The sequence below is a fragment of the Chenopodium album genome, chromosome 14 (assembly GCF_948465745.1).
Source record: "Chenopodium album chromosome 14, dcCheAlbu1.1, whole genome shotgun sequence".
NCBI classification, from domain to species: domain Eukaryota; kingdom Viridiplantae; phylum Streptophyta; class Magnoliopsida; order Caryophyllales; family Amaranthaceae; genus Chenopodium; species Chenopodium album.
In genome coordinates this window covers 6,564,461-6,580,507 of record NC_137847.1, presented here as the reverse complement: position 1 = coordinate 6,580,507, position 16,047 = coordinate 6,564,461, and the positions used below count along the sequence as shown (strand labels likewise).

Here is a 16,047-nt window from a genome sequence, read left to right as displayed (position 1 = left end):
ATTTTTATTCAACCAGTATAATCTAAAGACAAAATTCAAAGAATATTTTAAAATAAACAATTAACATTATGTCACAAATAAAAGTACGTTATACTGACAATCAAAGAACATGAAGATAAAGAACATTATTTAACATCATGTTATGTTCTTTACAATTCTATAACATGTTCTTTTCACTTTAACCGAATGTTCTTTACATTTCTATACAATGTTCTTTACAATTCTATAACATGTTCTTTTCAGTTTAACTAAATGTTCTTTACATTTCTATACAATGTTCTTTTCGTTTTTTTTTTTTTTTTTGAAGGGATGCACCATGCGGATCATGCATCCTCCTACAGGAACCACGCATTGTCATGAACCTAATATTAGTAATTTGAAATTGTTTATATTAACTACTAGTAGTCATATGATCATAAGAATAATCGAATTAGCTACCCATAATACGTCATACATTTGTAGTAGTACATGTGTTGAAACTCATTATAGTCCCACTTATGAGTGTTCCATGACTCCCATCTCAAAAAATAAAATAAAAGAGAGATATAAAGTTCCACTTTTTAAGGTAGTGAAGTTACTCCTATTATCTACCATTACCAATTAGTTTTAGTATTGAACCTTCTTTGAGCTTATAAGTGGACCGAATTCTCCTACTTCTTGTTTGAGTCGTCTAATAGCTAATTATATGATCATCCATCATGTACTTGCTAATTGGATTAGTACTCTTATACTCCGTAACAGTTTTAATAAAGAGACGAAATAGAACCTATTTAAAGGGACCTACTCTCTTTCCTTGTCATCTAACTTCTCATTTAAAATCTAAAACTCTGTCAAAAAATTTAAAACCTATTTAAAGGGACCATATACTTATGGAATTTTGCTTATTTCATCTCAATACAAAGTCATTAATATATATCTTTACAAAAAAATTGTACATTATTCTCATTGTTATTGCTCCAATTTATACATATGAGTTTGAGTAAAAGATTTATATAGGATGCAAACTGAACTTTTCATTATAAACTTTTTTGACGTCATTACAATGAATAACACAGCGTAAATAAAAACACAAACTATAGCTAGCAAAGCAAATCAGACTTTCTACAATGGGAAAACTTAAATTTACTTTATTCTATTTGTATACTCTTTAAAGTACATAGATGTTGCCATGCATGGTAACCTGCATTGCTAGTCATTAAACAATAATAAACAAGCTCTCTTAAAAGCTCATTTCCAATTAACACAAGAATGTCAACTTAAATTTAGCTTAGACTTCATATTTAGTCCCCACCACCACCATACCCTCCACCATGTCCACCACCTTCACCATGTCCATACCCACTTCCTTGACCCGAACCACCACCGCCACCTCCTCCTCCACCAACTCCACCACCGCCTCCTCCACCACGACCACCACCTCGTGATCTTGAGCCTGACCCAGCACTAGACCCGGCATAGGAGCCTGCTTCAGAGCCTGCACCTCCTCCACCCGAACCTGAGCTTGAGCTAGATGAAGCAGAGCTCGAGCTAGAACTTGAACCACCGGATCCAGCACCAGCACCGGCTCCAGAACCAGACCCTCCACCAACACCCAACCCTAGGCCTAACCCTAGCCCTACACCACCAAGGTCTAAACCCAAGTCCTTTCTTGCAATAATCCTACTCTCACTCAATACAACAGAAGTTGCAACAAGTAGTACAATTAGTAAAGCATTAGATTTTAGACGAGCCATGTTTTGATTTGTTTCAAATATAGAGAAGAATGAAAGGGATATTTATAGTAAGAAAATAAGTGAACCTTGTGGTAAGATGCTAACCATTAGTCCATTACATAAAAGTGGAGTGACGGTCGAATTTTTTGGTACAAAAAAATTAATAAAAATTTTAGTATATGGTTCTATGACATGTACATTTGTGAAGGTTATATGCCATGTGATTTCCACTAAGGAATTATTGTGATAGTGGAATGCATGAAAATGTCCATTATATTAAAGTTTGATGACTATCATAGTAAGTTTTGGCATGCTCATACATTTTTTTTTTTTTCTACACAAAAATAAATCTCTATTATTTCACTTCAATTCATATGTGCATCCTTACACGATTTCAGTAATAAGCTTTTTAGCAGGATGATGAAATCTTATCTTGAATAAGGCCTTCTTGTTGGTGATTTCCCACTAGGTCGGTATACCAAGGAAGTGGTAGGGGAAAGCATCCGCCGAACAATCTAGATCTTCCGATCCGAGACACGTACTTCATCTGTCTTAAAGTAATTAAGTGCTAAATTTTTGTTATTTATAAGGTCGAACTTTATAATCTCTTAATGTAATTTGTTAGTAAACTATGGATTGGAGTTTCATACAAGTACTATTTTATATCTTGATGAAACTGTTATTACTATCTCCGTTAGTGATTATGTGCAACAAAGAAATATTTTATGTCTCACAAATAATACCTTTTGTTGCACATAATATTTAACAGAGGTAGTATATATAACTTCGTTTGAGATTATTTTAATTTTTTATAATTCTTATTAGGGTCTCTATTCACAATTTTTTTACTTATTTGAATTTATTATTAAAACTTATATTAGTTGAATTTTGTACTTGGATTGGATAACTAGCCATTATCAAATTAAAACTTTATTTTTCTGAACTGAACTTATTATTACACATGAAATATGTGAAAATAAAGTGAACAAATTAGGGCTATGCACTATAAGATTTTTTATGATCAATAGTGTGCCTTGGAGATGCACTACTAAATTAAAGTCAAAATGTGACATTTATTTGTAAGACGTAGGGAAGAATTTTATTTTAGTAATTATTTATGATTGAAAAAATATTAGAAAATATTTTATAAACAAAATAGGCCTTAATTTTTTTGGTTTTATTTGGTGTTTAAAGAGCCACAAGGACAGGTGATGAGAATCGATCCCAAGACCTCTTGAATTCAGGAGAGGAGCTCTAACTACTCGCGCTATACCTCATTCTAAGAAAACCTTAATTTTATGAGAAAAGCCAAGCCAAACTTGTAAATATAATGAAGTAATTAGTTCCACTAAATTTATTTTTGTAACATTTTTAACTATGTATCGGGAGAGTTATTTTTTCTCTTTTTCCTGGACCTTTAAAATAGGATCAACTTTATCATTTGATTCTCTAAAATGGAGGACAATGATAGAAACACAGGTAATGTTAGAGGGTTCTTGTTAATATAATCAAATCAAATATCACGATCCATGACTTGAGATCAATATACATCAAAACTCAAAAGGTCAACATCATCTCGATCCAGATTTTGAATACCGTCAATTTTAAGACTTTAACAGACTAAGTTAATTGACATCCATACACTGTTATTAGGGGGTGGATTGGGTAAGTTAAGAGTACAGAAGGCTACCAAAACCTTTATTTCAAGCCTCCCTTAAAAATTGTAAATGACATAAAAATTTTATTAAGCTATATAATTTGCTACATATGCCTAGATTTTAACTTGTAGCTCATCTAGAAAAGTGAGAGAGATCTACAAATTTGCTCTTCTCATTTCAACTTGGTTGATATATACATGTTTTTCTTTTCAAAGGTTTTTTTGAAAAAATATTGCACTTGCTACTTGCCATATATAGCAAGTGTTATACTACGTATTAATCGTAAAGTTGCCTTTTTTTTTTTCCTAAATCATTTTTTTTTGGGTGTTTAGAGAGCCCAGGATGAGTAATGAGAATCGTTCTTAAGATTTTTTAGAATTGGGAGGAAAGCTTTAAACAGTTGAGCTATTCCTTTCTTTTTTCCCCTAAATCTAATGTGAACACATGGAGGAGAGGTTGTTATGTACACCCTGGTGTACCATACACTCATGAGTATTTGTTCTCATTTTAATGTTATTTTCATTTTATCATCAAATGAATAACAATAACTAATCGATATTAGGTTAATTGGGTATATGGTACAATCGAGTGTTTATAACAAATTCTACGCATGGAGTATAAGCTAGAGAACATGCCTTAGAAAGTAAGCAAAACTGTAGAAGTTTTATGTCAATGAAAATATGGCTGCAAAGTGGAGTAAACGCGAAATGACAAACTTTTGCGTCAAATAATAATCATGCCAAATTGCCACATGCAAGGTCAAAACTTCAGAAGTTCAGAGGTGTTAGACAATCATTTTTGGAGTGGCTTCTACTACATTCACCAAAAAATTAAAAAGCTTAACGTGTTCCGATAAAATAGTGGTGCTTGATAATATTTAGATTTTACAGTATCGTTTCTCTTTATTACTTGTTACTTTACTATATTTAAATTTAAATACTTGTTAGGAAAATTTAACATTTACTATCAGTAAAATAACCTCATGTCATATTTACTATCGGTTTAATTTTTTTATTTTTATTTTGTTACCACCTAAAATCACATAATTAAATTTCACTACCATTTAACGAAATCCGTTTTTATTCCAAAAAAAAAAAAAAAAAATAAAATAAAATAAAATAAAAAATAAAAAATAAATAAATTAATTAAAAAATTAAAATTAAAAAAAAAAAAATAACCCAGCCACCCCTCCACCCAGGGCCGGTGAAGCACCTGTGCAAAGAGACCAATTGCACAGGGCCTCACAATGCAAGGGGCCTTAAATCAGCAAAGTCCATTAATATTATAATCAAAGAAAGAAACAATTAGTCCAAGTTAATGACTTCAAGTGTTAAATATATTAGAACTCTCAGATTTCTGACATTATAATTATTAAACAATAGTGGGTAGGGCCCCATTTTTTTTGGGAGATGTTAAATTTGAACAGGGCCTCCGTAATAGTGAGGACGGCCCTGCCTCCACCTCACTGCCACCCCCTCCCCCTCCCCTCTACCAGAGCTTCGGTTGGCGGGCATGACCCCACCCTCCTCCCTTTCCCCCACCCTACGCAGCCAACCTCCCCTCCCTTTTCCCTTTCTTGCTGCCCCGACTCCCACCCCAAACCGAAAACCACCTCTTTTCCCTTTCCCCCACCGAAATCGACCCCCCTCCCCGTTCCCCCCACCAAAATCGACGCCCCTCCCCTTCCCCTACCCTTTTCGGCCACCCCTAACCCTAAACCACCCTAAACCCTTTTCGCTTATGGTGGTTTTGGGGTGGTGGTTTAGGGGTAGGGACGACTGAAAAGGATAGGGGAAGGGGAGGGGGGTCCATTTCGGTGGAGGGAACGGGGAGGAGGCCCATTCCGGTGGGGGGGGGGAGGGAAAGGGGGAGGTTTCCGGTTCGGGGTGGGGGTCGAGGCAGCAAGAACGGGAAAAGGGAAGAGGGGTTGGTTGTGTAAGTGGGGGAAAAGGAGGGGTGGGGTCGCGCCGGCAGAGGGGAGAGGGAGGGGGAGGGGGTGGCAGTGAGGTAGAGGGGTGGCTGCAAAGTGGTTGAACGGTGGCTGAGCCTAAGTAACGGAAACAGTAACGGCATAACTCATTTGGTAGTGAAATTTTAATTATGTGATTTTAGGTGGTAGCAAAATAAAATAAAAAATTAAACGGGTAGCAAATGTGACACGAGGTTCTTTTGCTGGTAGCAAATGTCAAATTTTCCTATTTGCTAGGCAGGGTTGTATTGATTTACAACCTTGCACTTATACTTCCTCATACTTTAGTTTTCCTTTAAATTTTCTTGTTGTTAAATATCAATTTAGCATAATACTAAAACAGACACCAAGAACGACACGTGTCACTTTCTAGTGTTGTTTTTTCCCTGTAGTACTCTCACCTCCCTTTTTAGCAAAAATCTTTTATTTTTGAAATATTTGTATAATACAACTATAATAATATTTTATTCCTAATCTTGTATATTATTTTAATAATAATTGTATTCCTTTTTATTTCGTGTTCTATTTACTTAAAATAGTTACACAAGATTTTGAGACTTTTTAAATAAGGGAGAATATGCTATATAATTTAGAAGGTTGAAATATGGTGGGAGTGGGAGTATAAAAAAAAGGAGCAAAATTCAATATTAACATTTTAAAGTACCATTATATAGTTTTACAATAGTGGGGTTCAATAAAAAATAAAAAATAAAAAAATATTATTCACGGTGTTGATTTAAAATCCTTATGAAACAATAATAATTGAGTTAGTTTTCTGTAAAGTATTTATGTAATAATTTTATCAACTAACTTTTTTTTTCCTTCAAAAAATTTATTAACTAATACCAAACAGGTCATGCTTACCTCAATCATTTTGGACATATGTCAAGCGATCATTTAAAAAATTCTCGCCAACAATACAATATATGATGTCAGCTTTAATTTAAGGTTTTATTTTTTTAAAAAAAAAAAGTTATTCTACTTAGCTAAATTTTTTTTTGAAGTGCATTATATGATATATATTTTTTTCCAAACAAAATTATTTCATTAATAAAAAGTCATATAACATATACATTGTATAGTTTTACTAGATGAAACCCGTGTGATGCACAGTTTGTTTAAATTTTTAAAAATAATTTTTTATATATTTAGATAAAATTCCTGATATCAAAAAATAATATTTTATATTTAATTAATTTAAATTGGAAAATCTCATTCGAAAATTTTACTTACGTGTCATTTAAATTATTAAATTCTAAAAGAAATTAATAATCTCGTATTTAATTGGCTACCACTAAAATTTATTATCCTACATGGCGCGCTGAAAAAATTAAATCCTACGTGGCTCTCTAAAAACTCGGGAAAAAACTCCTTTATATATATATATAACACGCATCATTAATGTAATATAATGTATATTATGTTTAAATATTTTTAACACAACTAATCAAAAATAATTTTTTTTTTCTCAATTATAGTTTTAATAATTTTTGTTTTATTATTTCATCTTTTTTATAAGCATTGTATTTATTTATTTAACATGACTTGCCTAATTTTTATATTATACACAAATTAATTATGGGAAAAAAATACTATCGTGCATCACAAGGGCACTAATCTAGTATTATTCGAAATAAAACCTATTACTAATGAGAATTAATGCATGAGACAAGCTTAAAATAAGGAAAGTTCTACCTTTATAAATGATGAAAAACTTTTGTATACACCCGGTTTACACTAATATTAGTGTACATAGAGCAGTATAAGGGTAACTTTTAGTTAATTTTAGGGTACTTTTTTCCTTTTTTTGGGTAACTTTATACATAATACAATTTTTATATAAATAGACAAGAAGAAAAGTTTTATAAAGGTAATTTAATTACATTCAATCACTAATAATTGATTTTTAGCCATTTAAAATGTGATTCTTTACTAATAAAGAGTAGATAATTTTTATTTGTATTGGGTTACTTTTATACATTTTGGAGTAACTTTTATTCATTTCAATGGTAACTTTTGATCACTTTAGGCTACCTTTATAATGGATGTACAATAATTATTATACACCCGATATTTGTAAAAGTTTGTGATAAATGATAAATCAATTATAATGATATCATCCAGACAATTAACTATGTCGTCCAGTCAAATTAATCCTATCATCTACCCTAGACATTAAAAGATATCTTCCAAAATGATATCGATCATATAGCCAATTAATCATATTAGCCAGAAAGATATTATCCAAACAATAAATCATATCATTAAAACAATAAATAATACCATCTAACCAATTAATCATAGTAAAATATGATCCATACAATTAATTGTACATCGATGTCATCTAGCCAATCGTATTATCCAACCTAGAGAAGGAAAAAAAAAAAAGAAAAAACATAGACACTACAAAAAAAATTACGAGTAATATGAAGCTATAATTATCATTATTCACTTTTTATAAAATTAAAAATAAAAGTAAGTGTTTTGCTTTTCAGCAACATTTTTTTCTTTTTTGATTTATAAATAATTACATTAATGTCTGATTCTCTACCAATAAAGAATATGGATTTATGATGAATAGTTTTTCAAATACAATGATTAAATCAATGGAAATCATCATCACTATTTAATTTTTATCATTTTAAAACAAATTTTTTAAAATAATTTTTTATTTGTCTCTTAAATTTTTATTTCGATGTGTAATTGATGAATTTGATTGACAATCGATTTTCCAGAAATTTAAAAGAGTAGTTGTTGTAGTATCCAGAAAATGTGAAGAATTTAGTGATTGGGAATTGGGATCATGGCGATTGTTGAAAACGGTGTCGCATCGAGTGAAAACCACTACGAAATGGTTGCTAACGACTGATCTAAACTGTTCTAGAATGTCGTACAATTGACCTTCTCGTACTGGTTTGTACCAACTATGATTTTTAATTTTGCTTTTGTAGGGAATAATTTCAAGCAACCCACACTTGAGCGAGCCTTACTGTGATCATACACTTAATCATGGTGGCGTCCAAAGGGAAGGAAGCTAGAGCAAAAGGGTCGCCAACAAGTTTTAGGAACTTGTAAATCGTTCATAGGGTGAAGGTTACACCCTTCACGATCCATGAGATCGTTAACTCTATAGTGGTCTGGAACCATGACTAGATATTTGGGGATGAAGGTACAAATCCAACCTAAAAGAGATTGAACCTGCCTTAAAAATAGGCTTCTACTTTATTCTTCTCATATTCATGTACGCTTTCTTACTAACATAAAATCAATATATTAACCCTAAGCATATTTAATCTATGTTGGTTGAATATTAATGCACAAACAAATCTATTATTGGCGATCACTTGAATTAAAATCACATTAGTCTAAACAAGATTATTAATTATCTTATTAAGCATGATTACAAGTACAAATTCCCTTTAATCCTACAAGATAGGGCGTGATCAAGCAATAACATAATAATATCAAGCAACTATAATAACAACAATCATCATAATAATAATATCAATCTCATCAAAGTATAATAATATTATTAGCAAGATCTCAGGCATGATACTAACAAGATTAATAACAAATCCTAGCATGTCACTAAACATAAAGATCAAAGCTTTAGCCCTAACATGATTCTAACATGATAGAAGAAAATAGGAAGCAACCTAAACATGATACCAGAAACATACATAATATTAGAAATATTAGTTAATACCCTAAACATGATACTAGGAATCATAAAGACATCCTAACATGATATTAGGAATTAAAATAATCTAAGCATGCTTTTTAAATAAATAGAGCAATAAAAACTACTTACTTTGTTGCCTCGTATCTCTTTCTAATAACAAAATACACACGTTCGTAACTTCAAGGAAAATATTAAATCAAGCAATTAATTTAAATAGTTGAAATAGGGATTTGGGACCAAACCCTCAGAAATTATCAACCTTTCATGTTTAGGGCGAAGGCAACTTCGAACTTGGCTAGGTGTGTCTAGAACGCGTGAATGCGGTATTGTGTTTCAAAAAGGCTAGGCTTAAAAAGAGGGTGAAATAATAAGCTATTGCTTAAGATAGAGAAGAGAATTAGATGATTGTTGATGATTTAAAAACGGAGAATATCGACCCTATTTATAGAGAAAATAGTTTGAAAACGATAGAAAAGAGTCAGAATGCGGTGCGATGAGACAGTTTTTTGCGGATTTTGTTTTTATCATATCTTTTGATTCAGAAGTTGAAATAAGTCATATAATATGTTTTTGGAAAGCTCTCAAAGTCTAATTTCCAAAACAATTAGAATCAGATTAAAATATTTTGTAGATAAAAAGATATGGTCGAAATAGTGAAAAGGTGTCAGTTTTGGATAAAGTTTCATATTTCTTTCATATCTTTTTCGTTATAGCTCGGAATTAATATTATAATATATCATTGGAAAGGTAATTTCAAGATCTATCCAACCATATAAGATTTGGATAAAAATTATGAGACGCAAAAATATTATCTGTCTTTCTTTGAACGTCTTTCATTTCGAATAGAATTAGGACTTAAAAAAGGAAAGTATTATTCAATTTCAAATTCTTTAATCTTATCTTTTTTAAAAAGGATAATTAAGATCTTTTAGAAACTAATAGAATCTTTGAATAAATCTTAATTGATTTAGAAATGGGATTAAACCTTTGGACCCTCCACATGATCATTGGGCCGTAGGTAAAATCCGGTTTGAGCCCAGTTTAGTATTTTGGCCATAACTTCCTCATTATTCATCGGAATTGGGCTTATAATATATCATTGGAAAGGTCTTTTCAAACCCCATTCAACTACACCATTATTGGACCCTTATCATGGACCAAACTAAATAAAAATGGACGTTTTTCATAAATAGGGTACAAAAAGGAATATTTTCAAAAACAGAAAGAAATATTTTTGTTAAAACAGAAGCATTCACAAGTCTCTTTCACATCACCTTGTTCGATAATCAATGACGTAAAAGATATTCATCACTGGGTTTGGTTTTTAGGAAGACACAATTAGGTGTCTACAGCTATATTAATTGATTATTATTTAAGCGCCTCACTAACTGCTGCCTCGCCCAATACTTTGTTTTAACTAATTTAAAACATCATTTAAAATTTGTTTCCAATACCTCTAAACAATTTTTATATACACTATACATTCGAATTTTATGTTGGAGTATTTATTGAAGAAAAACGGAGTATTAAATATGGTTATAAAATAAAAATATGTTTGACAACTACCCAAAAAATATAATATCTAAATAAATACAAATATTATCTTTTGATGCGATACATTTTTTTACAACATTGATGTGATACTTAATTGAGATAAACTACATATATTATATACTAAAAGACACACCTGACATAGTGACAAGTGGGATCTCTTGATCATCCTTAATTTTTTTGGTAAATATCTACATATAAAATTTTAAGGCGGTAAATAATAAAAAGTACGATATCATATACATATATCAAACATCATAAACAAAAATTATAACAATACAGGTCGAAGTGATCCAATTATGGATGGTTCTTGTGTCTAATGATTCAAGTAATATCTACGCATTGCAGTAATTTTGTTAGATGTAAAATTGATTTATTATTTGTAATAAATATATTTACGTGCATGTGGTGCTAATAGTTTTAGTATTTGTTGTTTGATTAATTAATCATTTGATGCATATTAATAAGACATTTATATATAAGTCTTACTCATCAATCATTTAGTCATATATACACAAGATTTTGAGACCTTTTAATTAAGGGATAATTAAAACTATAATTTAGATTTTAATGTTCAAAAAAATGGTGGAGAGTATAAAACCATGAATCATGCATACAAATTGAATCCAAAAAACTTAAAAATAAATTCGGTTTTGACTGTACTATTGGAGTAAGTAGCGTGGGTTTAGCAGGAGGTTTGTGTATGTTTTGGAAGAGTTTTCGCTTGTTTCGTTATCACAAAATCATATTTGTGGTGACATCGTCATGGGAGGTGATTCTTGGAGATTTGTTGGGTTGTATGGATGGCCGGAGTCGGGAAATAAGTGGAAAACTTGGAAGCTTATCTGTGATTTATGTTCCTCTTTTGATTGCCCTCTTTTGATTGGTGGAGATTATAACGAAATTTTGAGTAATGAGGAGAAACAAGGAGGGGCTAACTCGGAGAGAAGGGGGATTGTGGAGTTTAGAGAAGCTTTAAATGTCTGCCACTTACGAGACTTGGGATACGTGGGTCCTTGGTTTACTTGGGAGAAGGGGTTAACTGAAGAGACGATGATTCGTGAGCGACTTGATAGATATTGTGGTAATGAGAAGTGGATGCATCTTTTCCCAGATGCAATGGTGGAACATTTAGTACGAGTTAAATCAGATCATTCCCCGATTTTGGCTCGTCTCAAAAGACCAAAGAAAGAACGCAAGAAGGGAAAGAAAAATTTTAAATTTGAGACGGCTTGGTTGTTGGACGCAGCTTGTGAGAAGGTGGTCCGGGATGCGTGGAGTGGTTCTGCTGGGAGCCCAACTGCAACGAGACTCGAGATTTTGATTGGAGCCCTTAGGAGATGGAGTGGTGAAAAGTTCAAGGACTTAGACAGGCAGATTGATGAAACCGAACAAAACCTCAAGGTGGTACAAAGTGGAGCAGCATCGAAGGAAAACTTAGAACTTTGCTCATCTTTAGAGGCAAAGTTTGATGATCTTTGTGATAAACAGGAAGCATATTGGTATCTTCGGTCTAGGGTGTCGGAAATCAAAGATGGTGATAGAAACACTAAGTACTTTCACCATAAGGCATCTCAAAGAAGGAAGCGCAATGAGATTCGGGGAGTGTTTGATGCGGATGGTGTGTGGAGGGAGGAGGAAGAAGATTTTGAGGACATTGTGCAGAATTTTTATGTGAACCTTTTCATCTCCTCGGGTCCTTCAAACCTTGACTGTGACAATGTTTTAGAGGCGGTGACTCCCTGTATTTCGAGAGAGGACAACGAACTACTCTTGAGACCGTTTAGCAAAGATGAAATTTTCGCTGCAATTAGTGCAATGCAACCCTGCAAGGCACTGGGTCCTGATGGTCTTCATGTAATTTTCTACCAAAAATTCTGGCACATAGTTGGGGATGACATTTTTGCATTTGTTAACAGCATCCTTAATGGTGTTTGCTCTCCGGAGTTGATCAATAACACTAACATTGCCCTGATCCCGAAGGTTAAATCTCCTACTTCTATGTCAGAATTTCGTCCTATTTCTTTGTGTAATGTGTTATATAAGATTGCTTCCAAGGCTATTGTGATGCGTCTAAAATCTATCCTTCCTGATGTTATTTTCGAAAATCAGAGTGCTTTTGTTCCAGGGAGACTCATTATTGACAATGCTTTATAGCCATGGAATTGTTCCATACTATGAAAAAGAGAAGACAAGTTAGAAAAGGGACTATTGCCATGAAACTTGATATGAGTAAGGCCTATGATAGAGTTGAATGGTGTTTCCATGAGAAGTTGTTGTTGAAAATGGGGTTTGCTGCCAATTGGGTTAAAGTTGTTATGAGTTGTGTTTCGACTGTTTCTTACTCTTTCATAATTAATCAGAGTATACAGGGCTTTGTTTCCCCATCCAGGGGTTTGAGGCAAGGGGATCCCTTATCCCCATACCTTTTTATTATGATTGGATGCTTTCTCGGCTTTGATCAGGAAAGCATCGGATGATCGCCTTATTCATGGGGTCGGAGCAAGTCGAAGAGGGCCAAAAATCACTCACCTTTTCTTTACAGATGACAGTTTGATTTTTGCAAGAGCCAACCGAGAGGAATGCTCAAAAATTGTTGAAATTCTCAACATATACGAAGCAGCTTCCGGATAGAAAATTAACTACGAAAAATCGGAGGTATATTTTAGCAAAGGCATTTGCTTGTCGAAGAAGGAAGAGTTGATTGACTTGTTGAAAATGCGAGCAGTTGGGGAACATGATAAATATCTTGGTATTCCTAATGTGCTTGGTCGATCTAAGAGGTTGGTTTTTACGGCTCTTAATTAAGGACAGAATATGGAAGAAACTTCAAGGTTGGAAAGAGAAGTTGCTTTCGAGAGCGGGGAAGGAAGTGCTTGTTAAATCTGTTATACAAGCAATTCCTACTTATTTAATGGGAGTATTTCGGCTGCCAATCAGTGTGCTTGATGAGATTTGTTCCTTGACAGCAAAATTTTGGTGGGGTAATGTCGATTCAAAGAGGAAGGTACATTGGTTGAGTTGGGATAAAATGTGTAAGCCTAAGTGCCTGGGAGGTCTTGGATTTCGTGACTTGAAGGTCTTCAATGAAGCTCTTCTTGGCAAACAAGCATGGAGACTCATCACAGCCCCGAACTCACTTTTTGGGAAGGTAATGAAAGCCAAATATTTTCCCCACATTGATTTTCTTAATGCTACTCTTGGTCTTAATGGAAGTTACTCATGGAGTAGCATTTGGGGTTCAAAGGCTTTAGTGAAAGAAGGCTTAATTTGGCGAGTTGGAGATGTCACGTCCATTGATATTTTTGAGGACCCGTGGTTATCTGATGAAGCTGGGAGGTTTATGCATACGACTAAGATTGATGGTCTAAACCGTGTCTGTGACCTTATTGACGAGAGTACAAATGACTGGAATTATGATTTGATTTCTGCCAATTTTGTAGAGCGAGATGTGAAATGCATTCTTGTTGTCCCTGTGTGTGCTAGACGTGCAAATGATCTTCTCACTTGGGCATTCTCTTTGAATGGTCATTACTCAGTCAAGTCTGCTTATATACTTGGGATGTCATGCAATTTGGACGCTTTTCATCAAGCGTGGGTGGATGTCTGGAATATAGCAACGATACCGAAGGTCAAGCACTTTCTCTAGCGTGCTTGTACTAACACCTTGGCTACAAGAACCTTTCTGTTTCATAGGCACATGACGGACATAAACACTTGTCCTTGGTGTTTTAATGCGCCTAAAACTTTCCACCATGTTTTTTTTGCTTGCCCTGCTGTTAAGGACTTGTGGAGAGAATGTGATTTCTCTGACCTGGTTGTTTTTGATCCCACAATGGACTTTAAAGATGTTCTTGTAGAGTGGAGAAGCAAGGATGCTAAGAAGTGTTTAATTGGGGCTGCTCTCTTGTGGTTTATTTGGGGGAGGAGGAATGATAAAGTGTTTAATAATAAAGAAACTCCTCACCTGGTCATTAGCAAGAGAGTGAAGAAGCTAGTGGAGGATTGTGGCAAGTATACACAGCAAATCTATAGGTTTCCCAGCAAGCAGAAAAGGAAGAGCCCGCGTCATTGACGTCCCCCACCTACTGACTTCATTAAGTTAAATTGTGATGCATCTGTTAAAGATGATGGTTGGATGGGTTTGGGGACCATGGCTAGAAACGAAGAGGGTGATGTTCTTTTGGTGGGTGTTCGTCGCACTAGAGGTTTTTGGTCCCTAGAAATTGCAGAATGCAAGGCAGTGCATTTTGGAATTAAACTCGCTCGAAAATATGGCTATAAGAAGATTGTGGTGGAGTCTGATAGTGAAGTTGTGGTTAATCGCCTCTCTAAAGCTACTACTTACCTCACTGATCTTGATTCAATCCTTGATGATGTTTTTTCTTTGTGTGTTGATTTTGATTTTATTTCTTTTATGCATGTAGAAGGGATAGGAATAATGTTGCTCATCACCTTGCTAGTTTAATACCTTTCGGAACGGAACAAGTGTGGGAAAAATTTTGTCCTCCTGTAATTGCTCCGTATGTAACTATGGACAAGTTGTCCATTGATATTTAATAAAAGGTCCTAAGCTGGGTTTCAAAAAAAAATGCATACAATTTTAACGTTAAATTTTTGTTACACTTGTAGAGGAGTTGGAAAAAAATCTATCCATGGTTTAGATTTGAAATCTTGTGTAACAATAGTAATTAAGTCAAATTTTTTTGTTATTATATCGTTCTATAATTTCACCAACTAATAATTTTTTTAGATAGTTTTTTTCCACAAAAAAAAATGGTAAAAAATATTTAGATCACAAATTATTCATCAATAAGGCTGACTATTTATTTAAACTTATCCTATAAGTATTTAAAGTTACATACCCTTATGTATGATAAAACTTATCATTTTCTTCATAATACATTTTTTTCCTTTAAAAACAGTCATATATAATGTATTAGATTAATCATACTAGCCATTATAACATGTATTCATCAATTACATATTACTTAAGGCGAATCAAAAGAGATACTTGGCAACATTATACTAAAATTTTCCCGCCAGAAGTAATTGCTAAAAAATAATTTCTTACCATAACTAACAATTATTGTATCTAAATAATGACATTTGCTTTACATGAAATCTAAACTAAACTTTCTATAATATTAAAATGTCCATTATTGCCATGCACGGTATATTTTAATTTTCATTTTAAAATTAGCATTATATTTAAAAAAATTCTAAAAGTATTGTGAACAAATTTTTACCAAAATATAGTTATTTTCTTAATATTTCATGTCTTTACAAAAATTTAAATATTGAATATCACGTGAAAGAGTTGTTTAGTAATTTAGTCAAATGAGTATTTCAAAATTATGTGGAATGACTACTTTTTAAAAGAATCGATAATTAGCGATTGATTATCATCTTAACGGTCGATAATTAGCAAATGCTTTTAAAATTATTTGCTAATATTTCATTTTACCGACTGAT

At 33.0% G+C, this 16,047-nt stretch overlaps 2 protein-coding genes across 2 annotated transcripts; one reads left to right on the top strand and one right to left on the bottom strand.

Annotated features, from left to right (window-relative positions):
• Positions 1-960: 960 nt before the first annotated feature.
• On the bottom strand, positions 961-1,876 carry LOC145578739 (uncharacterized). Its single transcript, XM_081636040.1, has one exon. It carries the CDS (start codon positions 1,731-1,733, stop codon positions 1,281-1,283), a length of 453 nt encoding a protein of 150 aa, XP_081492166.1. The 5' UTR covers positions 1,734-1,876; the 3' UTR covers positions 961-1,280.
• Positions 1,877-14,272: 12,396 nt separating this feature from the next.
• On the top strand, positions 14,273-15,040 carry LOC145577670 (uncharacterized). Its single transcript, XM_081635146.1, has 2 exons — positions 14,273-14,582; positions 14,700-15,040. The coding sequence occupies exons 1-2, from the start codon at positions 14,273-14,275 to the stop codon at positions 15,038-15,040; spliced, it is 651 nt and encodes a 216-aa protein (XP_081491272.1).
• The last annotated feature ends 1,007 nt before the right edge of the window (positions 15,041-16,047 follow it).